This window comes from Microcaecilia unicolor, chromosome 9 (genome assembly GCF_901765095.1).
Source record: "Microcaecilia unicolor chromosome 9, aMicUni1.1, whole genome shotgun sequence".
Classification (NCBI taxonomy): domain Eukaryota; kingdom Metazoa; phylum Chordata; class Amphibia; order Gymnophiona; family Siphonopidae; genus Microcaecilia; species Microcaecilia unicolor.
In genome coordinates, this window is record NC_044039.1 from 32,599,914 (window position 1) to 32,626,495 (window position 26,582).

At 44.2% G+C, this 26,582-nt stretch overlaps 1 protein-coding gene across 1 annotated transcript in view; it reads right to left on the minus strand.

Annotated features, from left to right (window-relative positions):
• The window catches only part of CCDC87 (coiled-coil domain containing 87), a 112,261-nt gene that overhangs the window by 79,735 nt on the left and 5,944 nt on the right, over nucleotides 1–26,582 (minus strand). The window contains exons 4-7 of the mRNA XM_030215471.1: nucleotides 22,137–22,387; nucleotides 16,156–16,405; nucleotides 9,910–9,979; nucleotides 3,611–3,702 (exon numbers count right to left, since the gene is read on the minus strand). Of these exons, the coding sequence (XP_030071331.1) occupies nucleotides 3,611–3,702; nucleotides 9,910–9,979; nucleotides 16,156–16,405; nucleotides 22,137–22,387 (663 nt within the window). The remainder of the gene's footprint in view (nucleotides 1–3,610; nucleotides 3,703–9,909; nucleotides 9,980–16,155; nucleotides 16,406–22,136; nucleotides 22,388–26,582) is intronic.

Sequence of the window (26,582 nt, forward strand, 5' to 3'; positions counted from 1 at the left end):
CAGAGGTGACGGACCCTGAATTTATGCCTCTGTTGTGGCAAGAGTGGACACTATGTTCTCAAATGCCTTAACAAACCTGAATCTTTGAGCTGAGTCCTGACTGGGGGAGCTGTGCTGGGTCTGCCTCCCGGGACTCTTCAAACCCAACTTATAGTTCTGGTAGTATTTGATTTACATTGAGGAGAGAAGTGTGTCGAGGTTCTCTTGGATTCTGGAGCAGGCAGAAACTTCATCTATGAAGCCCTTGTCTGGTATTTCAAGATTCCTACCCAAGATTTGTCCAAGCCCATTCTGGTCTCCTCAGTCTATGGAACTATTCAAGCACATCTGAAACCTCGGACGGTTCCAGTATGCTTGTTTATCAGTGACCAGACATCCATGAAGCCCACTGCCTTGGCTACAAGAGCACAACCCGACTTTGGACTGGGAGAGGTGCGAAATTTCAGCCTGGAGTGACTCTTGTCATCAACGTTGTTTGGATTTCGAGACACCAGCTGTTACTGTAGCCATCACCGGTATTCCTGATGCTCTGCCCTGGACCAATGGGGGTCGGGTTGAGAAATGTCCTGAGCAGTAAGCTGAAATGTGTCCTCTACGTCTGGAGAACAAGGAGGCTGTGGATCTCGTCCAGGGAGGGAGCCTTCTTCAGGATAAAGATTGCTCACACCTAGTATATGAAACCCAAGACATGGCAGACTCCATGTCCAGTGATGTACTGAAGGAACAGCCTGATTCCAGGAGGGCCTACGGTTCCAAGGACAGTTTGTGGAAGACGGCCAGTCTTGTTCCTTGGCTCTTGAGAAAGTTCTGTGGTCAGGCTCCTCAGATGCTTTACCCTAGACAGGAGAGGAGGCCCCTTGATGAGGAGGTACTGTCATGGCCCTGGCCGTGCTGCAAGGCCTGGGCGGTATACTGACCTCAGGACTCTTTGGTGGGGGGTTGCGGCGTCCCTTGGTGTTCCTCGCTGAGGTGGGATGCCAGTGGTGCCACTCTGCGGCACTTTCTGGGTGACGTGAGTCATGCTGGCTCTCTTGCTGAGGGGCAGGGTCTCCTACACGCACGCAATGGTGGCACCTTTGTAGTCCCACAACGGGAATTGGGCTGTGGTGCTCCTCGCAATCTTAGGCTCTCCCGGTCTATTTCAGAGTAACAGGGTTTGCCACTGACTGCCTTCACAATGAGTTGTTTGTTCCTAGTTGCTGACTTGCCTGGATCCTGCTTGCCCGTCTCCAGCTCCAGCCAAGTCCCTCTTGCCTCGATTCTAGCCTACTTTCCCGCTTGGCTTCAGTTCCTGCCAAGGTTCTAACCGTACCACATTTCTTGCCTTGTGCCTGGCTGGCGGACCTGTCTGCCGCAATTGGGATCTTCCTACGGCCCAAGGGCTCACCTTCCCTGTGTACATGACAAATGGGTGTAGACGACTTAAACAGGAAGTTTAATTAGAGAGCTGTAAGTGGGACTGCTTTATAAAATATGTATTTAAATGTGCGTAAATTTGTACACTATTGAGAATTATTGTAGGAACTTATTTTATAAAAGGCACATAGGTGCCTAAATATAAAATAGGCATGATTTTGAGAGTTTGGATAGGTGCCCTGTTATAATATTACCATATTATGTGGTACTATTAACATTAATTTTAAAGTATTGATTTTTTTTCTTTATCTTATTGGGGTCCTTTTACTAAGCTGCATTAGCACTAATGCACGCCTAACACAGCAAAAATGACCCAATGACATTAGCTTTTGCATATGCAAGTGCCAACTGCAAGGTAAAAAGTTTTTGTGGAATATATTTTAGGGGACATGTAAAGGGTGGAGAGTGGCCATTCCTACACTAACCAGTTAGTGCATCTACATTACCGTGCACATGGATAATGTGGGAGCCCTTACTGCCTATAAAACAGGTGACGGTAAGTATTCCTGCTATCATTTGTAAAAATGGCCATGTGCCAATGCCGCCATCAGCACATGGCCATTTATGAAATAAATAGAAATTTCAGGTTTTTTATGGCCACAGTAAAAGGACCCCATTGTTAATTATGATGGGATGACACATGGAGGGGCATAATGGAACAGAAACGCCTATCTCCATGGGCGTTAATCTCCGAGAACGGGTCCGTGAAGGGGCGGACCGAACCGTATTATCGATAAAAAATAGACGCCCATGTTTTATTCGCCAATGTGTGAGCTGGGCGTTTTTGCTTTTCAGCGATAATGGAAAAGGAAAGTGCCCAGCTCAAAAACGAATAAATCCAAGGCATTTGTTCGTGGGAGGGGCCAGGATTCGTAGTGCACTGGTCCCCCTCACATGCCAGGACACCAACCAGGCACCCTAGGGGCACTTTTACAAAAACAATAAAAAAGGTAAAACAGCTCCCAGGTGCATAGCACCCTTCCCTTGTGTGTTGAGCCCCCCAAATGCCCCTCAAAACCCACTGCCCACAAGTCTACACCATTACTATAGCCCTAAGGGGTGAAGAGGGGCACCTACATGTGGGTACAGTGGGTTTGGGGGGGTTGGACGACTAATAAGCATTAAGCAGCACAATTGTAACAGGTAGGGGGGATGGGCCTGGGTCCACCTGCCTGACGTCCACTGCACCCCCTAACAACTGCTCCAGGGACCTGCATACTGCTGCCTGGGAGGAGGGTATGACATTTGAGGGTGAAAATAAAAAGTTGTGAAACATCATTTTTTTGTGGTGGGAGGGGGTTAGTGACCACTGGGGGAGTCAGGGGAGGTCATCCCCGATTCCCTCTGGGGGTAATCTGGTCATTTAGGGCACTTTTTGGGGCCTTATTCGTGAAAAAACAGGGTCCAGGAAAAGTGCCCTAAATTCTAGCTACAAACGCATCCATTATCGGCGAAGGGCGCCCATCTCTGTTCGGGTGATAACCACGCCCCAGTTCCGCCTTCGACACGCCTTCGACACGCCCCCGTCCACTTTGTCCGCATCCGCGACGGAGTGCAGTTGAAAGCGTCCCAAATTCGGCTTTTGATTATACCGCGTTATTCGTTTTTGTGAGATAAACGCCCATCTCCCGATTTAGGTCGGAACTTGGGCGTTTTTCTCGTTCGATTATAAGCAGGATTATGAATTAGTTTTTCAATTTTGTTTTGTGCTTGGAATCCATAAAGCATTAATAAATATAAAATAATGATAATCAAGCCCATAGTCGCCAAAAGCCACAGATAATGTGTATTACATGATTCAATGTAGCGCAATAAGCATTATCATAGTCTAGTTTTTGTTGAAACATTTAAATGTGAGAACATTGCTACAAGGAACAAGACTGACCAACCTGTGCAATTACTTTTCAATAAAATGAGGGCCCTGTTTACTAAAGTGCGCTAGCGTTTTTAGAGCGTGTTAAATCCGAGAGATGCCCATATATTTCGTTTAGTGCATGCTATAAATGCTAGTGCCTTTAGTGCAGCTTAGTAAACACTAGCGTGAGTGTTCTATTGAAGCTGCCCAAAAATTATATTTTGCATTGAATTTTAAATGGTAACAAAAGAAAAACTTGATTTTTTTGGTCCTAGGGTATTTACATATTTTATTACAGCTATTTCAAGGCTAGCCCTGAAACCTCAGCTTATCACATACCTTCATCGTGGTGCCCTCTTTACGGTCAACTTTTTGTACAATGATTGAATCGTCTAGATGTTTGGGTGGGTATGGAGTTCTTACAGCTTTACCTGTAGAAAAGTTTGCGTGCTCAGTATGGACCTTTACACTATTCATGTCAAGAATGCAAACTAATTATCCAGACAAAACAGTTTTAGAACTGTGGGGCGTATAAGGGCCTACACATTTCCATAATGTGCCAAACTGGCATTACCTCGTGCCCTGGGCGGTAATTCTGAATTTGGCATGTGCCGAAAACATGCGGTAGAAAATATTTTTTATTTTCTAGTATGTGGCGCTTACCCAGCGGTAAATGGCAATGCAAGTGCGCTGCATGCCTACAGCCCGGGTAGCGCATGAGAACTTATTGCTAAGTCAATGGGTGGTGGTAAGCTCTCAGGGCGAAAATGGACACGAGCTGGTTTTTATTTTGCCACACGTCCATTTTCCGGCCCTTTTAAAAAAGGGCCCTTTTTCCAGGACGAGGCAAAAACTGGCCCAGTGCGCGCCTAGAAGACGTGCTCGACTGCTGAAGGTCACTTTTTGCCACGGCTTAGTATAAGGGCCCCTATGTGCAGTAAATGATACAAAAAAAGTACAATATATTTAATGCACCTACCACACAAACATTTATTGAACCCACTGTTTCAACGATACTTAAAAAGTTAAGGATACTGTACAAATCACTTTTCTTCTCCAAAAAAATCATAACCCACCTGACCACAAAGAAACATTAAGCAAAACGAAATGGAAGAGTCTTCTTCCAGATTTGTTTAAAGTAGTAAGAAGAAGCACAGCTTAAATGGGAAGGGGAAACGTTAAAATGTTCTGATTTAAAAAAATGAAAACAGACAGAGGGGGTTTTTCAAAAAAATAATTTAAGTCCAAAAAAAAAAAAAAAAAAGAGTCCTGCTCATAACTTCGAAAGAAATCGTCCATCTCACAGCCATAATCAAACAGTAAAAACGTTTAGGTTTCCTGTTTGATTATGGTAGTCAGATGGATGTTTTTGCACTGAAAGTGTCCAAAATGAATATCCATTTTCCAAAGTGAGACATCCAACTTTTGAACAACAAAAAACTAGGGACGTGAACATCTGTCTGGCATCATTTTCAAAAATATGGCTACACAGAAATCCCTGCAGAATAAATGAGTAGCCTAGTGGTTACTGCAGTGGACTGTAAACCAAGGGATATAGGTTCAAACCCCACTATACCTCTTTTTGTAAATGTTATCCCTCCAGGACCTGAAAAATACCAACTGTATGTCAGGATTCTCGTGGAACCACTGGGTTAGTGAGCCCTTGGACCACTGCCGAGGAGCGGCAGCGGCAGGAGAATCACCCAAACACAAGACAAGGCAGAACAGACGTACCGGCAAACCCAGGACTGGAACTACCAGACGGAAACTGCAGCCGAGGCAACGCAAGCTGGAGCAAGTAGGACAGGAAATCAGCCAAACTTCACCTGCACTTGACCACCGTTCCTCAGGAGTTGAGCCCCTGGGTGCAGGCGGCCGGCAGGACTTACCAGACAGGGCAGGAAGTCAGAACTGCAGGGTTCAGCAGCCAGCCAGCAAACAGCAGATCACTCCAGAAACCACACCGGGGTCCCAGACAGCAGCAAGCAGAGAAATATTCCAGGAACCAGACAGGGTCAAAGGCAGGCAGCAAGCAGTAGAATAAACCAGGAGACACGCCGGGTCTTAGGCAGGCAGCAGACAGTAGAATAAACCGGGAGACAAGCCGGGTCTTAGGCAGGCAGCAGACAGTAGGATAAACCAGGAAACAAGCAGGGTCAAAGCCGCAACCGAAAATAGCACAGAAGCACTGCAACTAACTCTCACCAAAGGAAACTCCTCTGAGGATCTCTGTTGCAAGGCAAACTAGAAAGCTTCCCAGTTGATTAATAAAGGCAACATACAAGGGAGTTCACCAGGTACGGGTACTGCTTAGTTCCAAAAAAACTCCCAAAACAATCTGGAAGGCTGGAAGATCCGGACCGGAATATCTTCTGGAACATGGGAAACAGCAAGCAGTCAGTCCAGAGCAGCCATCAGGTCTAACCTCCGGGGGGCGAGGTGACTGAGAGCAAGGAACATGGGCACAACCGTGACACTGTACCTGAATGTACACCACTTCAATGGCCTTCAGGCACGCAGGTATCTTAAAAGGGTAAGTACAGTAAGTATTTTCCTGTTTCAAGAAGGCTCAGAATTTTTTTTTAAGGATTTGAAGTAGAATTTGAACCTGGGTCCCTTGGTTCACAGTCCACTGCACTAACCACTAAGCTACTCCTCTGACCTGCTTGCTGCTTTATTCAGAATGGCCATAATACCTGCAGCTGACATACAGCCTGGTTTTCTTTTCCAGTTTCATTTCCAGGGGAGAGGGAGCAGGACAGCAACCACTGGGGGATTAAGGAGAGGTCATGCCTTAATACTTCAAGTGGTCAGCTGCTTAATCAGAGAAACTTTCTGTAACTTGGACGTGACTGAAACAGGTCTAGATAAAAATGTCCTTCTTTTTAGACATGGATGGTTCTTCCCATTTGAAAACCCCTGTTGAACGTCCTACTTTTGGGCTCTTTTTGTCACGCATAAAACACACTCACAACATGCCCCCTTGGTATTTGGACAAACTGCAGTGTGAAACATCCAGATTCTGACTTTCCAAAATGAGGATTTGGACATGTTTAGCAGATGAATGTATTTTTAGGCATTCTAAGATGTCCACCTGCTTTGAATATGAGAATCATTGTTACTAAAGTGTGGTACCAATTTTGCATGCATCAACAAAGTTGTGAATTGTGTTTTTAGTAACTAAGTCTCATTGCATAAAATAAGACTTGCAGTAAAAGAATGCATGCAAAATCAGTAGCACATGTAAGTTAACTATGGGCCTAAGGAAGTATTTCAAGTGGGCTTATGTCAGAGGATCAGATCAATATTTAAAATGTGTGGTCAGTGATTCTATATATTCCCAGATATTCAGCACTGGAAGCTATCTGGATATCAGTGCTGAATATCCAGGTATGCCATAGACTGCTGAAGTTATCCAGATAAGAGTAATGTTCAATGATGCTGTTTGGATAACTATCTGAACTATTTAGGACAGCAATTTTTCTCGATGGTTATTCAGATAGTGGAGTTGAATATTATTCAGATAATGCAGCTGAAAATCAGTGGATGGCCCCAGTCAGTGTCACTAATCTGAGCAGCTGCTACGGCTACTCAGATGAGTGCTTTAGAATATTGGTTCAGATAATTTTCAAAAGCATTCCTGCATGTAAAGCAGTGCTGTTATAAAAATGTTCTACTTATGTGCATACAAGCCTGTATAATACCATCAAAAAAGGGTCCTTATAATTATATCTTAAATATTTTTCTAGACCATCAGAAAATAGGTGGGTACTATTTTTCAACTGTGAGACACACTTGTATATCACACTCCAAATCCTCATCAGTTCTTGTCACGGAATGCCTAGCACCCACCTAGGATAACCCTGCGGCCACCAAGAGGGTCTGCCCCAGCACTGCTCAGGCCCACCTGCACCTGTGCACATGCTCTACACTGCACCCTCCTCCCAACGACTGGGTCCCACTTGCTCTGGGCGAGTCTCCCACTCTCAAGTTATTCCCCAGTGATTTCTAGGTTACTGGGGCCACATTCCCAGTAGTTCCACAGTTCCTAGAAAGCACCCACAGACCCAACACACAAACCACCAGGAATCTTAGTCAGACCAGAACTGAGTTAATAAACAAACTGGTTTATTGTCATAAAATGGTTGAACAATGAACTGAGCAAAAAGGTGAAAAAAATCAGCAAACAATAACAGGTAAGTGAATAAGGATTAATACTAAAACTATACTACCTGGATAGCACCTGGGAAGTTTCAGGAAATTAACTGCTCACAAGTCCTGAACAGCATTTCAGGACAGAGATGTTTGTCCTCTGCTCTCCATATGCTGAGACTGGGGGAAATCCAGTACCTTCAGGCTAGATTTGAAGTCCACGGCCAATCAGAGCCCAGGGCATCAACTTTTGAAAGTAACTGCTCAATGGTACTGCAGATTACCTTTCACCAAACTTAGGCCCAGATGCATTAAAGTTGTCGGTAATTCCCGTTCCCTACCGATTCCATAGCGAATCGGTAGGGAACGAGAATTCACTAAGGAAAGGGAATGCAAATGAGCTACTCGTTGTAGCTCCGTTGCATTCACCATTACCTCGGTAGCCAGTCGGAGAATCGGGACATCCCATTCGGTTATGCTCCTCTTCAGGTCTCTTCAACCAATCAAGCGCGTCTAGCTTGCTGGTGTCAGCTAAACGCACTCTGATTGGCTGAAGAGACCTGGAAGAGGAGCATAATGGAAAGGGTACGTCCCGAACTCCGGATCGACTCGCACATCCCCGATTCCCTTCTCCTCGCATAGCTACAGAAGGTGAGCAGCGCCGGGGAGACAAAACTAAAAAAAAAAAACGGCGAAAAGACAAATAAAAGACGTCCCTCACAAGCGCAGGCAGAGTACGTCCATAAAGGACGCCCCTCACGTGTGCTCGCTGCTTTTTTTTTCTTTTTTACCTTTTTTTGGGGCCCTTTTCCTTTCCGATTCCCTCATAGGAGCCCTAACGAGAGGTGCAGACCTCCCGTTAGGGTTCCCACGGTAAGGGAATCGGAAAAACGGTAGTGTATCTCATTATAATAGCCTTTGGATAATTTGCATTCCGTTTTCGTTGCCTGCTACCGTGACAGGGAAAATGCCCTTAGTGCATGCCCCCAGTAAACTACTTGCGTTTTGAACTGGCTGGAACCAGTTTAAAACGCAAGTTGTGGGCTCGTTAGGTTTAGTGCATCTGGCCCTCAATCTGAAAAAAAGAGTTCTTTTTCTGCAATAGTTTTAAAACTCAAAACAAACGCCATCTGCTGGCCAATTGAAAGAAATACACTTCAGGGAATTTAATACAGTTCATAGACATAAAAACCCACTGCTTCGTCACAATCCTTATTTTATATTTTTTACATATATAAGATCACTACAGAAATGCTTCATTCAATGCTAAAATTCAAAATTATTCAGGTGTAATGAAACGTTGATCTCAATTGGGAGCAGAATGACAAGCTACCTCTCACAGTCGGACTTTAAACATTTCACTTCTGTTCACTTCAATCCGACATAGTGCTGTATTTTGCTACCATAGCTGCTCCAGCTATGGTAGCAAATATTTTTATTTTATTTCACATGCTTGATATACCACATGGGGCCTATCCAAGGCTTCAATGCGGTTTACAAAAACAAATTAAAACAGGGGCATAATAGGGGGAAAAAAAAGAGAAATGGAAGCGAAGAAAAAAAAAGAGAGAGCGGATTGGGGAGGGGACACTGTGGAGTGAGAAGGGGTGAGGGGAGGAGACAGAGAAAAGAGTGGGAAGAAGTCACAAAAGTCAGGTAAAAGGGAAGGGTTATGACGGAGGGTCAAATGCAATTCTGAAAGGGTGAGTTTTTAGTGCCAGTTTCAGAGATGCAATGGTGGGTTGATCCCGAATCTGACGTGAAAGCTCATTCCAGAGTTTAGAACCTAAATAAAGGCAGAGTCTCGAGTACTGGTGAGATGGATAGAAGAGGGTGCTATGTCGGACTGAAGTGAACAGAAGTAAAACGTTTAAAGTTCCAACTGTGAGAGGTAGCTTGTCATTCTGCTCCTGACTGATAAGTGTTTCGTTACACCTGAATCATTTTAAATTTTAGCACTGAATGAAGCATTTCTATAATGATCTTATATATGTAACAAAAATATGAAAGAAGGACCGATGAGGATTTGGAGTGAATAGTACAAGTGTTGTGTCTCACACTTGTAAAATAGTACCCACCTATTTTCTTATGGCTTATAAAAATATTTGATATAATTATAAGGAACCCTTTTTATGGTATTATGATGATAGTGGGTTATCTTGTATACAGCTTGTATAAGCATAAGTCTACCCATTGTTTGAAGAGTTGTTCCAAGAAGGCGGGGGGGGGGGGGGGGGGGGGGGGGAATTGGAACACACAAACATATACTTTAAAAAACTGAAGTATTTGCACAGAATTTTATCCACAAAAACTGTGCTTTCTAAGCGCAACTGTAAAAGCAAGTACATGGTTTTCTTGGCGTATAGGCATACTTCTGCTTTGTAAATCAAATAAAAGTCTGCACAAAGAAAAGTGTATATGTATTTTTACACTGAAGTGCAAATATAGGCCAGAGCATATAGTATAGCGTAAAGAAAAGTACTTACATGGCTTTTTTGTAAAGGCAATATTAGTCTTTAGTATATCAGGCAATATTATATCACGTCCTTTCTCAACCTGCAATTTCCAGCAAAGAACTCATTAATACTGTGATTCTATTTGGGATAATTCCAACAGCAATCTGTCAAAAGTTTCAGTATTTGTGAAAATAACGATCATTATTCTCCTCAAGCAAAACCCAAACACTCCTAAAATGTAAAGACAGTGGAGTGGCCTAGTGGTTAGAGCACTGGTTTTAACATTCAGAGGTGCCCAGTTCAAATCCCAATGCAGCTCCTTGTGCTCTTCGGCAAGTCATTTAACCCTCCATTGCCTCAGGTATGAGCCCTCCAAGGAAAGAGAAATACCCAGTATACCTGAATGCAACTCACCTTGAGCTGCTACTGAAAAAGGTGTGAGAAAATTCAAAATAAATAAATACATAAGTTTACTTCATAAGCAAGAAGACAAAAAAAAAAAAGAATCAGAACTAAGCTGGATGGCAGTAGCCAGTAGTAGGGGGTCTTTTACTAAGGCATTGCGCTAAAAACTCTAGCACGCCTTAGTGCTTTGAATCTGAAAGAAAAGTGTAGTTGCTTAATCTATAACAAGGGTTCTCTGTGGTCAGCAGGATCCTATAGCCATATGTAATGACAGAGCCGATGGTGTCGGCTCTCCCCGAGCTCAGAAACCTCTAGAAAAGGCTTCTGAGCCTGTGCAGATGTTTACGTGCTTTTCCACTTGCTAGCCATGGAGAACGGTAAAGGTGGTCCCTCTTCACAAAAGTGGTGATAGGGAAGAAGCTGGAAACTACAGGCCGGTAAGCTTCACTTCGATTATTGGAAAAGTAATGGAAGCGATGCTGAAGGAAAGGATAGTGAATTTCCTGGAAGAAAATGAGTTGCAAGATCCGAGACAACATGGTTTTACCAAAGGTAAATCGTGCCAAACGAATCTCATTGAATTCTTTGATTGGGTGACCGGAGAATTGAACCGTGGAAGTGCTATAGACGTAATCTACTTAGATTTCAGCAAGGCTTTTGACACGGTTCCCCACAGGAGGCTCTTAAATAAACTGGATGGGCTGAAGATAGGACCCAAAGTGGTGAACTGGATTAGGAACTGGTTGACGGACAGGCGCCAGAGGGTGGTGGTGAATGGAGTTCGCTCGGAGGAGGGAAAGGTGAGTAGTGGAGTGCCTCAGGGATCGGTGCTGGGGCCGATTCTGTTCAATATATTTGTGAGTGACATTGCCAAAGGGTTAGAAGGTAAAGTTTGCCTATTTGCGGATGATACTAAGATTTGTAACACAGTGGACACCCCGGAGGGAGTGGAAAACATGAAAAAGGATCTGAAAAAGCTAGAAGAATGGTCTAAGGTTTGGCAATTAAAATTCAATGCGAAGAAAAGCAAAGTGATGCACTTAGGGAGTAGAAATCCAAGAGAGGCGTATGTGTTAGGCGGTGAGAGTCTGCTAGGTACGGATGGGGAGAGGGATCTTGGGGTGATAGTATCTGAGGATCTGAAGGCGATGAAACAGTGTGACAAGGCGGTGGCCGTAGCTAGAAGGTTACTAGGCTGTATAGAGAGAGGTGTGACCAGCAGAAGAAAAGAGGTGTTGATGCCCCTGTACAAGTCGTTGGTGAGGCCCCACCTGGAGTATTGTGTTCAGTTTTGGAGGCCGTATCTTGCTAAGGATGTAAAAAGAATTGAAGCGGTGCAAAGAAAAGCTACGAGGATGGTATGGGATTTGCGTTACAAGACGTATGAGGAGAGACTTGCGGACCTGAACATGTATTCCCTGGAGGAAAGGAGGAACAGGGGTGATATGATACAGACGTTCAAATATTTGAAAGGTATTAATCCGCAAACGAACCTTTTCCGGAGATGGGAAGGCGGTAGAACGAGAGGGCATGAAATGAGATTGAAGGGGGACAGACTCAAGAAGAATGTCAGGAAGTATTTTTTCACGGAGAGGGTGGTGGATGCTTGGAATGCCCTCCCGCGGGAGGTGGTGGAGATGAAAACGGTAACGGAATTCAAACATGCGTGGGATAAACATAACAGAATCCTGTGCAGAAGAAAGGGATCCTCAGGAGCTTAGCCTAGAATGGGTGGCAGAGCTGGTGGTTGGGAGGCGGGGCTAGTGTGGGCAGACATATACGGTCTGTGCTGGGGCTGGTGGTTGGGAGGCGGGACTAGTGCTGGGCAGACTTATACGGTTTGTGCCGGGGCTGGTGGTTGGGTGGCGGGGATAGTGCTGGGCAGACTTATACGGTCTGTGCCAGAGCAGGTGGTGGGTGGCAGGGATAGTGCTGGGCAGACTTATACGGTCTGTGCCAGAGCTGGTGGTTGGGAGGCGGGGTTGGTGGTTGGGAGGCGGGGATAGTGCTGGGCAGACTTATACAGTCTGTGCCAGAGCCGGTGGTGGGTGGCAGGGATAGTGCTGGGCAGACTTATACGGTCTGTGCCAGAGCTGGTGGTTGGGAGGCGGGGATAGGGCTGGCCAGACTTATACGGTCTGTGCACTGAAGAGGACAGTACAAAAAAATAAAAGTAGCACATATGAATTTATCTTCTTGGGCAGACTGGATGGACCGTGCAGGTCTTTTTCTGCCGTCATCTACTATGTTACTATGTTAGTTCATGTTTAGCAAGCAAGCATGTGGGAACCCTGTTAACAAATTACAAAAAATCAGGAAGAACAAATCCAACAAACCAAGTTAAACCATAAACTCACTATAATAAACTTGGGTTCAAAATAATTTATCTTTTTTTATATATGCACTTTAAAATGCTATAAATATTATAAAGTGTTTTAAATGTGCTCAGACCATACCGTTTACCCATTATATCCCCAAGAGGAATATGTGGTGGTGTCACAATGGAACCATCATTGCACATACGATATTCCGCCTCCTAATATTTGTGTATGTACATACAGCTGAGTCCAAGTAGATCTTTATCACCAGTGTATGCATATATCTATAATAAATATGTATAGGTCATAAACTACTCACATTAAATACTGTTAGGCTTGAGCTCAAACCTTCGCCCATACATTATGGTGCATTCCATATTACCATCCGATACATAGATAATAGAACATACAATGCAACATTTGTTTGAATCTAAAGGAGGTATATGTTAGTTCATGACACCCTGATCTCACTGCCCCCACATATCTTACATAAACCAACCCACAATGCGATATACACATATATTCACAAAGTTATTGCACTTCCCTTGGGGTATATTGTGCTCGTGCTTCATTAAAATCACATATCATTCATCCATTCCAATCTTGCCATCACAATAACTGCTCCCTTTAACTCTGGCCGAGTTTCAAAAGTCTTCATCAGAAAGGGAAACTACAAATAGAAAAACACTCTTTTACAAACAAACCACACTTACAGGGTAAAGTATACATTCACAACGCTTCAAACAAACTCAATATATTAGAACAAAGTAACTCACAATGCTAATCCTGTGTGAATATATGTGTATATCGCATTGTGGGTTGGTTTATGTAAGATATGTGGGGGCAGTGAGATCAGGGTGTCATGAACTAACATATACCTCCTTTAGGTTCAAACAAATGTTGCATTGTATGTTCTATTATCTATGTATCGGATGGTAATATGGAATGCACCATAATGTATGGGCGAAGGTTTGAGCTCAAGCCTAACAGTATTTAATGTGAGTAGCTTATGACCTATACATATTTATTATAGATATATGCATACACTGGTGATAAAAATCGAAAAACTACCGTATTTTTCGGACTATAAGACACACTTTTTTCCCCAAAAATTTGGGAGGAAAATGGGGGGTGCGTCTTATAGTCCGAAGGTAGAGATTTGGCTGGCTGGCTGGCTGGCAGGCCGCCCCCCTCCGAGTTCGGGATCGCCCTCAGGGTTACCTCCTCCCCCACCCCCCCCCCGGCCCTGTCACCACTTCTCCCCTTACTCACGCGATCTTTCCTGGTGGTCTAGTGACGTCGGGGCAGGAAAGAGCCCCCTCTTTCCTGCCCAGCGCGCTGCTTTCCATCCTCCTGTATGCAGCCTGACTGTCTCGGCGAGATTCAAAATGGACACCGAGACTTCAATTCTCGGCAGCCATTTGAATCTCGCCGAGACCGTCAGGCAGCAATGCATACAGGAGGATGGAGAGCAGCGAGCTGGGCAAGAAAGAGGGGGCTCTTTCCTGCCCCGACGTCATTAGACCACCAGGGAAGATCGCGTGAGTAAGGGGAGAGGTGGTGACAGGGCCGGGGGAGGAGGTAACCCTGAGGGCGATCCCGAACTTGGAGGGAGGGATTTGGACAAGACGCACCGGAGCACCTAGGTTTTAGAGGAGGGAAAAAGCAAATTTTTTTTTCCTATTTTCCTCCTCTAAAACCTAGGTGCAACTTATGGTCCGGTGCGTCTTATAGTCCGAAAAATACGGTACTTGGACTCAGCTGTATGTACATACACAAATATTAGGAGGCGGAACATCGTATGTGCAACGATGGTTCCATTGTGACACCACCACATATTCCTCTTGGGGATATAATGGGTGTAAACGGTATGGTCTGAGCACATTTAAAACACTTTATAATATTTATAGCATTTTAAAGTGCATATATAAAAAAAGATAAATTATTTTGAACCCAAGTTTATTACAGGAACCCTGTTAACACCTGTTTTATATGCTTGGCTCCTATCTGCACAGTGCAGAGAAGGTCTGTAAGGATACTCGGAGGCGCTATATGGATAGAGCCTCTGAATATCCCCGTCAGCAGCACTTATCTGGATGGCAGGTACTTTTGAACACTGAACCTATAATTTTTGGAAGAAGACACTGCGAGTTTGATATGGCATATATTGGCTACCATTTTGTCTTCTAATCTTTTGGTTTGATTTTTATTTCATAAATGGAACAGGATTGGCTAGAGTGTAAGCTGCTAACTGTGCCCTTGTTGATAGAGCAAAGTAGTGTAGGGTGACTGAACAACTGCTGGACATCCAGCTTAGGGTTGTACTTAATAAGGTGTACTAAGCACAAATTGACAAGAGTTGGCCCCAGCTTCTATATATGGCACCCAAATTTGGGAACGCTTCTGAGACACATTCGCAACTTAGTTGGCTAACGAGCTGTTAAATCATCAATAACTGGATGCTAACAACCAATGACTGACATTAATTGGCACCAATTAGGAATTGTGCGCACTATTTACCAAGATGGGTAAAAGGAGGCCTGCACTGGCATCGGCACGTGTTTTTGATGCACGCTGAGGCCCCCTTTTACCACTGCGGGTAAAAGGTAGGTCTTTCTTTTCTTCAGGAAATAGCCGTGTGGCAAGTGAAGCACTTGCCGCGTGGCCATTGCAGGGGGGAGCCCTTACCGCCACCCACTGAGGCGGCGGGTAAGGGCTCCCATGCTAACTCGGCAGTAACCAAGCAGCGTGCGGCACTGCCCAATTACCGCCGGGTAAGCGCCGGCACTACAAAAATTAAAATATGATGGTGCGCTGGGGGTGGGCACTCCAGCTGGGCTGCTGTGGTAGCCTGGCGGTACTTCCTTTTTAGTCAATGTGGGCTTACCCCCGCTTTTGTAAAAGGGGCCTATAGAGCGCAACCCAAAAGGGAGCATGGCCATGGGAGAGGAATGGGTGGGTCAGGGGCATTCCAGAAGTTGGGCGCAGTGGTAAAGTATAATGGGTGTCTGTGCCCAACTTGGGAATCAGGATTTATACCAGGTTTCAGCAGGCGTAAGTCTGGCACCCAGGGTTGGTGTGCCCTTTATAGATTAGCGCATACCGCCTATCTTTTCTGTCGCCCATTTTGAGCGCCATTTATAGAAGTCCCCTCTTAATGACTGTTATTTTACATATCACATTTAATACAATGGGAACTACTTATTTATAATGCTTAGCAACTGTGTTAAAGCAACAAACCCAGAGTAAGTACCAACATTTCAGAATCATTGGGGTGCCAAACACACTACAAATTACCCTCCCCGAACATAATAGTTTGCTCAATACTTGGGGTGGCTCACCCACAGAGCTGCAAACTATGAAAACCAATTAATGCACTTAATACCTATGGCCCTAAATGTCAAACGTTACTGAAGAGATCAAACTTCCAAGCAAACCTTTGAAAATGTAGCTGACCATGTCTATATATGCTTGCATTTCATTTTTATGAATCCATGGAAAATATTGATTTTGTTATGCATCTACACTGATAAGAAACCTTGGCAGCACTTACATCTGATAGGATTTCTTTTATTTCCTGCTCCTTATACAGACGGATACAGCTTCTGGATTTAATAAATTGTTCCATTGTAAATGACGAATCAAAGGTTTCTAGGCCAGAGCCTTTGTCACCATCAGTCTCAGTTCTCCAGCTTGGACCTTGGAGAGGTTTTTTCTTTAATACTGGTACACCTGAAGCATGAATACCCTGCAGCCTTTTTATGTCTTCAATAACGAGATGTTTGACTTGAAGAATATTTAGACTGTGACATAAATGTACATGTTAAAAACATAATGGAATCGATCATGATGAAAATAACGAAATACAACAGTGCAGAATAAAGAGTCTCCCCCCAATATTCAGCCTGCGTCGGGCAGCGTTTTTTTAAATGCTGATTGTCGCCTGCTAAATTATCCCCCGATATTAAGTGACGGGCCATGTCTGGACACCAGTACTGAATATTGGGGGATAATTTTGGGAAGGCAGGCTGTCGGAGCTTATGCGTGCCTGGCTGATATTCAACTGGGCCTGCATAAGGAAATTATGTGGGCCTTGGCTGAATAGCAGACCGGGACCCCCATTAAAAAAAGGATTTCCCCCTTCCCGTTCCCTTCCTGGCACCTCCCCTGATGTGCAGCCGACCAACAGCCCCCCCTCCACAATAGCTGGCCAGCCCCTCCATCCCCACCGCTACCCTGACCCCACGGTCAAGATAGGACCCCCCCACGGGGCCTACCTCACCTCCCTGGTGGTCCAGTGGGGTGTTGGGGGCAGATGCAAACCCCCTTCCCTCCTGCCCCTAGCAGCAGCTTCTTCAAAATGGCTGCTGTAAACAAGTACTGTGATAGGTCATGGAACATTTTAAAGAAGCTGCCACTAGGGGCTGGAGCAAGGGGGGGGGGGGGGGTTCGCTCCTGCCCCTGACACCAGTGAGGTCAGGTAGGCCCCGGGGGGGGGGGGGGGGGTGTTCTATCCTGACCATGGGGTGGGGATGCTGGGAGGGGCAGAAAGGGGGAAAAATCCTTTTATTTAATGCAGGTCCCGGCCCGATATTTTGAGTTGTCCTAAACTCATCCACACCTTATGCGGTCCTCGGTTGAATATTGCCAGTACCTGCATAAGCTCCTCCCCAGAGCCACCCCCTGCCCTGACCAGCCCACTTTTTTGGGAGTTGGTCAGAGGTGATAATCAGCAGCACTCCCCACTTATATGCCACTGAATATCAGTGGTTGGGTGGTGAAAGGCGATTTAAGCGGGCTTACTAAAGAGCTTTATATGAATTTACTTTTGCAGTATCAGCATCAGCGTCAGAAGGATAAGCTGATTGGTGTTTTGTCATATTCTACTTTCTCTACAGCAACAGCAAAATTCATTTCTGCACATTGGAATACATTAATTAGTACATCTGATTTTTCACCAGCATCCTATTATAGCTTACACACAAGGCACTAACATTCATGATCCATTGGTGCATATGGTCCACAAAAGCCATACTGTAGAGTTTAAGGTGGTCATATGGAAATTGGTTTTTTTGTACACAGAGTGAATGAATATATCCTAATGCCCGTGTCCGAAGATCTATGTGGGTCACACTCAATGACAATTGTGAATTAGGTTGGTAGAGTGCCATAGTCGCTTAAACATTAAGGAGACAAATCTACAACTGGGTGTCACAAATTTGGTGCCTAGATGCAGAACATTGAGCTCTAATTCTATAACAAAATATTCCACAGAATCATCTACGGACTAGCACCAGATTACATGACGGAACTTATCGATCTACCATTAAGAAACATGATGAGAACAGCAAGAACCTACCTAACCCTTCACTACCTCAATTGCAAAGGTATAAAATACAAATCTTCACATGCCGCCAGCCTCACGTTTATAGGCACGCAACTTTGGAACTCACTACCCAAAGACCTGAAACTCACAGAAAACTACTACTACTACTACTTAACATTTCTAGAGCGCTACTAGGGTTACGCAGTGCTGTACAGTTTAACAAAGAAAGACAGTCCCTGCTCAAAGGAGCTTACAATCTAAAGGACGAAATGTCAAGTTGGGGCAGTCTAGATTTCCTGAATAGAGGTATGGTAGTTAGGTGCTGAAGGCGACATTGAAGAGGTGGGCTTTGAGCAAGGATTTGAAGATTGGCAGGGAGGGGGCCTGGCGAATGGGCTCAGGGAGTTTATTCCAAGCATGGGGTGAGCCGAGGCAGAAAGGGCGGAGCCTGGAGTTGGCGGTGGTGGAGAAGGGTACTGAAAGGAGGGATTTGTCTTGAGAGCGGAGGTTACGGGTAGGAACGTAGGGGGAGATGAGGGTAGAGAGGTAGGGAGGGGCTGCAGATCGAGTGCATTTGTAGGTTAGTAGGAGACGCTTGAACTGTATGCGGTACCTAATCGGAAGCCAGTGAAGTGACTTGAGGAGAGGGGTGATATGAGTATATCGGTCCAGGCGGAAGATAAGACGTGCAGCCGAGTTCTGAATGGACTGAAGGGGGGATAGATGGCTAAGTGGGAGGCCAGTGAGGAGTAGGTTGCAGTAGTCAAGGCGAGAGGTAATGAGAGAGTGGATGAGAGTTTGGGTGGTGTGCTCAGAAAGGAAGGGGCGAATTTTGCTAATGTTATAGAGGAAGAAGCGACAGGTCTTGGTTATCTGCTGGATATGCGCAGAGAAGGAGAGGGAGGAGTCGAAGATGACTCCGAGGTTGCGGGCAGATGAGATGGGGAGGATGAGGGTGTTATCAACTGAGATAGAGAGTGGAGGGAGAGGAGAAGTGGGTTTGGGTGGGAAGACAATAAGCTCGGTCTTGGCCATGTTCAGTTTCAGGTGGCGGTTGGACATCCAGGCAGCAATGTCGGATAAGCAGGCCGATACCTTGGCCTGGGTGTCCGCAGTGATGTCTGGTGTGGAGAGATAAAGCTGGGTGTCGTCGGCATAAAGATGATATTGGAAACCGTGAGATGAGATCAGGGAGCCCAGGGAAGAGGTGTAGATTGAAAAAAGAAGGGGACCAAGGACAGATCCCTGAAGAACTCCAACAGAGAGCGGGATGGGGGTGGAGGAAGAACCATGAGAATGTACTACCTACAATACAGAAAAAAAACCTGAAAACACATCTTTTCAAGAAGTCTTTCCCCCCTGGATCTGCCTAATCCCACACCACCGTACATCACGAAAGTTCAGAAATGGAAAACAATAATAGTAACCTCTCTCACAATATGCTAATATATCAACCTAAGCGTTTATTGTACTTCTTCTGCATTATGTACTAGACTTCTACAAATCTAAATTTTGTAACCGCCTTTTTAGCAATAAGTAAGCCACATTGAACCTGAAATACGGTGGGAAAATGTGGGACACAAATGCAATAAATAAATAACTGCATCTATGCACCCAGATTCCATTACAGAATACCAATGTAAGTTGACATCTACATGACTACATTCAGATATGTCCGCTTATGCCATTTCAATGGTACTCCTAAATGTGTTAATTTAGCACGTAACTTACAGTATTCTTTAAGTTATATGCATAAATGTTGGACATGTCCATGTCCCAGCTACGTGCCTCCCCCTGCATTTATGAGCTAAACAAGTTGCACACTAAAGTTATTACATACTACTTTACACCTAAGTAGCACTTAATCACATAAGTGTAACAGTCACATGTGTACGTACTAGTATTCTATAACTTATGCATGCAATGTAGACACCAAGTTATAAGAATGAGGTGATAAACATTTAAAAACTCCTATAGTGGAGCTGTGGCGAAACAGGGGACTCATGTCTGTGATTTATTATGTGTTTGTATGACATATTTTTTCCCAGAACGAATCTCACTCAGGCTTTCTTTAAACGTCTAGTGGCATTACAATATCCAATTAACTCTTAGCTAAAGGATTACATATTGGTCACCTCAGCGGTGCAATATCATTCAGTGAGTTGAACCGCTGAGGTGACCAATACTTAATCCTTTAGCTAAGCTTATTATGTAAGCCACATTGAGCCTGCAAATAGGTGGGAAAATGTGGGATACAAATGTAATAATAATAATAAGATACTCTGGTGGTTTGTTCGAGTTGATTGGATATTTTTCTCCAGTGCACTTCTCTTGTTTGGCCAGCAAGTGGTGTCTGTCCTCTGTTTTAAAGCTGTTGCAGAGGTGACTCTTTTCCTTTCAGCTTAAGTCCTGAGGGAAAGTAACCTGCACTGCTATTGGCCAAATACCCCTCAGTGCAAATGCTCTGGGCTCTGATTGGCCCTGTGTATATCCTTAGAACTTAGGCATGAGCACTTATGCCAGTTCTATGGCTGCAAAAAGTGCTGAAGCTTAAATTATGCTAGTATTCTCTAAATGAAAGTAGATACTTAAATTCAATTATAGAATTGTCTCCAACTAACCCGCCTTTAGGGGTAATTGTTGAGAGCATTTTTCACATGGGGGGAGGACAGGGTTACCATATTTTGTCCCCTAAAAAGGAGGACACATGCCCCGCCCCACCACACACCCCGCCCCGCCCCCTTTCACATCCCACCCCCCTTTCACACCCTCGATCCGCCCCGTCACATTTTCCCCTCCCCCGTCAAACACCCTGTCACCCCTCCTCCTTGTCACCCCCCTCCCCTTACCTTACTACTGCCCTGGTGGTCTAGTGACCTCTTCGGGGCAGGAAAGAGCCCCCCCTTTCTTGCCCGGAGTGCTGCCCTGCATGCATTCTTCCTGTTGCTGATCTCGGCGCCTATTCAAAATGGCCGCCGAGAGTTGAAGTCTCGTGAGGTCACTTCAACTCTCAGCAGCCATTTTGAATCGGCGCCGAGATCAGCAACAGGAAGGATGAATGCAGGGCAGCGCTCCGGGCAGGAAAGAGGGGGCGCTTTCCTGCCCCAAAGGCGGAAGTCACTAGACCACCAGGGCAGTAGTAAGTAAGGGGAGGGGAGGCTAGCAATCTGCCCGTTTGTCTGGATTTCTGGACAAACGGTCAGGCTGGTGGGCGGGGCCGTCCTATAGGACGGCGGCCTGCCCAGCCTGCCCGTTTGTCCAGAAATCCGGACAAACGGGCAGATTGGCAAAACCCGCCCTGTTGCCCGGACATGTCCTCAAAAAGAGGACATGTCCGGGTAAATCCGAACATATGGTAACCCTAGGGGAGGAGGACAGGGGAGAGGAAATGTAAATCACAAATTGGTGATTGTTCTAGGTAGAAATGCTGTTAAATTGACTTACGATTTTAGTAATGCAATTTTAACCAACACAAGAGATTTACAGTAAAATTGCTTGGCATGCGGTGATAGTCCATGACCAGGTCACAGAATAGGCCACAGGTAAGCATGATATAGGCACCCAAATGTAGTCACCCCTTTATAGAATTGCACTTTCCATGTATAAGTAGTGATTTTAGAAAAAACATACTTATACATATAGACGGCAGCACACAGAGACTAAAAGGAAGCATGTTCTGGGCAGTTCTTCAAAGTATACCCATATTCACTATTTTAGGCCAGCAATACACATATACAGCAGAGATTTTACCCATTGGTTTTTACATCTGGGTTGAGTCATGCACGCCCCCTGATGAACTTTGGGTTTGGAAGAGTGCTTACCTCTCTCTGCAAAAATCTGAGTTATGGAGAATAGCACCCTAATTAGCCCCTCACAGAGATTAAGGTTTACAAGATCTACTTATACATTTAAGTGGTGCCACATACATGTATAAATTCCAAAGATCACATTATGTAGAACAAATTTTATGTTTAAACTCCTAATGATACCACTGAATTTTTGAATGTCTTCCCTTATAAAATATGTTTATATGTAGTGCATTTCATCAATATTACATATTTCTGAGACAGGACTCTACCTACTTTATAAAAGGCTTTGTGTTTGTCAAGCCTTTTATAAAATACTAGTGTACCTTTAAATAAGGGGCCTTGAACATCCATTTAACCACTTAAATCATCTACACAAAAAGTGAACATTTAAAAACTTACAATTTAGAGCAATCCGACAAGAGTTGTCTTTTAATTCGAGTGAAGATAGTCTGATCAGAAAACAAAGTGGGGTCTTTATGCGATTCCATCATGTGAACATAGTGAAGAAAAAGCTTCTCACAAACTATTATGATATATAAAATAATACGATGAAATAGTTCTGTATTATCTACAATGTTCAGTGTTGGATCAGGGATATTTTGTTGAATGGTCTTGAAACCACTCCTTACTTTTTCAAGAATAATGTCCTCCTGCAGGCAAACGAAAACAAAAATACGTACAAGCCTTGCTAAATCAATACAAGTGCTAGCTTTATTTTCAACAAATCTGTGCTATAAATAAACCCCATGTGCTTTCACGTTGTATATATTGTTGTTTGCAAAGGTTTATGTCCCTCCCTAGTTAAACAATGAATCTCTAAATCAACAGAAATTGACATAACCTGTACAAAATTACTTATGTAATCATGGGGCCCTTTTACCAAGCCACGTAGGCGTGCACGCCAAATTGGAGTTACCGCCCGGGCCACGCGGTAATTTCAATTTTGGTATGTGTCCACTACACACATCTGAAAAATATTTTTTATTTTCTGACGCGCGACAGCTAAGTGCATTAAGTGGAAATTGGCGTGCGTAGACCATTACCGCCCAGTTACCGCGTGAGAGCTTACCACTAGGTCAATGGCTTGCAGTAAGGTCTCAGACCCAGAATGGACGTGTGGCAATTTAAATTTTGCCGCGTGTCCATTTTCGGCAAAAAAAGGCATTTTTTGTAAGTGCGCTAAAAAATAATTCAGCGCACGCACAAAACACACGTCTACACTACCGCAGGCCATTTTTCAGCACACCTTACTAAAAGGACCTGCTAATCTAATATAGGACTCAATTAGTCGCAAAATTCCAATGTAGGTTCTAACCCCCCCCCCCCCCCCCTTTACAAAGCCGTGCAGTAATGCCGACACAACCCATTCACTTTGAATGAGCTGTGTCGGCATTACCGCACCGGCAACTGTTAGCGTGGCTTTGTATGTGCATGACTTAAAAAAAAAAAAAAAAGAGACCCAAACAATAATGGGGAAAAACAAAAATTAAGCAGATAAAATTATATAGCTAAATGAGTCAAATAAAAATGATAGGGGTCCTTTTACCAAACTGTGAGAAAAAGTGTCCTGCTCTACTGGTGGGGGCTGTTTTTCTGTGCGCCAGGGTTCTTGTTACCGCAGCAGGTAAAAATCCCCCTGACAAATATGGCCACGTAGTAAGAGAACTCTTACCGCGTGGCCATGTAGTGGGGAACCCTTACTGCCACCCAATCAATGGTGTGCAATCAGGGTGGAACTACTCTCGGCAGCTGCGTTGGGCCAGCGGTAGTCTCGATTTAGCGTTTGGTAAGCCCGCGTTGGGCTTACCAACGCTTGGTAAAAGACCCCCATAGTTTGGAATCATCCTAAACAGGTTGCAAGCGACGTGACCACATCACGCCATTTTTGCAAAAACTTCATTGGCTACCAGTACAATACAGGGCTAAATTTAAAACTCTGTCTGATCTTCAAGGCCCTGAAAGGAAATGGCCCAGAGTATCTCAAGAATAGGATGATCCTCCACACACCGCTAAGCACACTAAGGTCCTCCCAAGGACTTTCACTAACTACACCCTCTCCAAAAGACATTACACGATATGATACCCGCAAGCTTTCTCTGGAGTAGCCCCCACACTGTGGAATGCATTGTGTGAAAGGCTCTGCTTAACACAAGACTACCTCTACTTAAGGAAGCAGGTGAAAGCTTGGCTCTTCAACCAAGCCTTTAATGGAAGAAGTAACTAACTTGTAAGTCTCACTCACACACACAAGGAGTGACTCGGGCTGCACATACCGCAGCGAGACATGTTTATCCATTCCTCCACGTGCAACTTTCTTCAAATCAGTCACCTTACTTTCTAATTCTTCCTACTTTCTTACCCGTCTATATGTTACAACTTTGCCTTACCCTTCACTACCAATTATAATGTTCTATTACGTATTGTGTTGACATTGCGGTATACCATGCCATACTTTGTATTGTTTTCGAATATTTTTACTGCTGTAATTGCCTATTTGAATATTTTTACTGCTGTAATTGCCTATTGCTCATGTTTGATCTATTTTTACTGTACACCGCCTTCAAAAAGGCGATAAATAAATCCAAATAAACAAATAAATAATATAACTACATAGTAACATAGTAGATGACGGCAGAAAAAGACCTGCATGGTCCATCCAGTCTGCCCAAGATAAACTCATGTGTATACCTTACCTTGATTTGTAGCTGTCTTTCTCAGGGCACAGACCGTATAAGTCTGCCCAGCAGTGTTTCCCGCCTCCCAACCACCTGTCCCGCCTTCCATCACCGGCTCTGGCATAGACCATATAAGTCTGCCCTCCCCTATTCTCGCCTCCGAACCACCAACCCCTCTTCCCCCCACTTGCTCCGCAACCCAATTTTAGCTAAGCTTCTGAGGATCCATTCCTTCTGCACAGGATTCCTTTATGCATATCCCACGCATGTTTGAATTCCATTACCGTTTTCATCTCCACCACCTCCCGCGGGAGGGCATTCCAAGCATCCACCACCCTCTCCGTGAAAAAATACTTCCTGACATCGTTCCTGAGTCTGCCCCCCTTCAATCTCATTTCATGTCCTCTCGTTCTACCGCTATAACTCGCTATAACTAGATATAGCGTTCCACCCATAAACAGCCTGCAATGAAAACACAGATTTAAGTATAAGCTTATAACAGATATCTCTGACAGAACGATATCTCAATTACTATTGATCCTGAAGTTGAGAACACTGACAATAAGACTGAGAAAATCAACTACCAGTTTTGGGGCGTTTTCTTATAAAATAAATAACATAGTATAGGCTATTTTTTAAAGCAACACATGATTTCAATAGAAACCAGTGTAAATCTTGCAAATATTTAAAGGTGCTCATTTTATAGACTTACAAAGCTCGATAGTAACATATGTAACTTTATAAGTCTATATGGTTTAAAAATGTGCCCCTATATAAAACCTTCAAACTTAGGGCTCCTTTTACAAAGCCACGGTAGTGACTCCCGGTGCGGCAAATATGACGAAGCCCATTCAATTTGTATGGGCTTCGTTGCATTTGCTGTGCAGGAATCACTTCAGTGGCTTTGTAAAAGGAGCCCTTAGGGGTCCTTTTACTAAGCTGCGGTAAAAAGTGACTTGCGGTAGTGTAGGCGCGGGTTATGGGTGCGCACAGAATTATTTTTCAGCGTGCCTGTAAAAAAGGCCTCTTTCCCCCCCTAAAAATGGACGTGCGGCAAAATCAAGATTGCTGTGTGCCCATTTTGGGTCTCAGACCAGCCATAGACCTAGCGGTAAAGAATTTGTGCGGTAAAGACCTACGTGCTTCAGATGTCACTTGGTGCGCGCCATTACGTGCGCCAGAAAATAACAAATATTTTTCAGATGAGCGTAGCAGACACGTGCTAAAAATGAAATTAATGCAAGAGCCACAAGGTAGTCGGGTGGTAAGTCCATTTTGGTGTGCATTGGGCGCATGTACACGCTTACGTGGCTTAGTAAAAGGGGCCCTTAGTGATTCGAAAAATCAAACAAGCTGCTCTATTTTGAATTAGTTGCAATTTTTTTTAACACAACAACCTTAGACCAATATATAAAGAACTGAAATAATCCAAATGAAGTTGTATCAAAATTTGAATTAGATAAGCAAAATGATGCTCATGAAAATATGATCCAATCAATCTAAATTGTTTCATTCGAAAGAAGGCTATAAAACCTAAAACCCTTGAATTATTCTCTAAAGGTAATGATATTCCTGATGATAAAGAAATTGCTGTTGGAGCCTGAATATTAGGATTTTTAAACCACAGGATCTGAGTTTTGGTAGCATTTACTTTTAACAAATTGTCAAGCAGCCCAATTTTGAAGCTTAATGAAAAAAGATGATATTCTATTAAATGTATCATTAACAGTGGCATATACTGGAATAAGTATAAAGATGTCATCTGCATATGAAAAAAGTCACTCGTCCTGTAATAGCTTGATTAAGCCAAGTGGGCTGATAAGAAGATTAAATAGCATCGGGGACAGGGGACAGCCTTGAGGAACCCCGCACTTTGGATGTCAACTGTGTGAAAATATCCCATTTTTACAGACTCTGTACATTACATAAGTACATAAGTAATGCCACACTGGGAAAAGACCAAGGGTCCATCGAGCCCAGCATCCTGGCCACGACAGCGGCACCTGGCAAGCTTCCCAAACGTACAAACATTCTATACGTGTTATTCCTGGAATTGTACCATCACTACGTTCTCCGGCAACGAATTCCAGAGTTTAATTATGTGTTGCGTGAAGAAACATTTTCTCCGATTTGTTTTAAATTTACTACACTGTAGTTTCATCGCAGACTC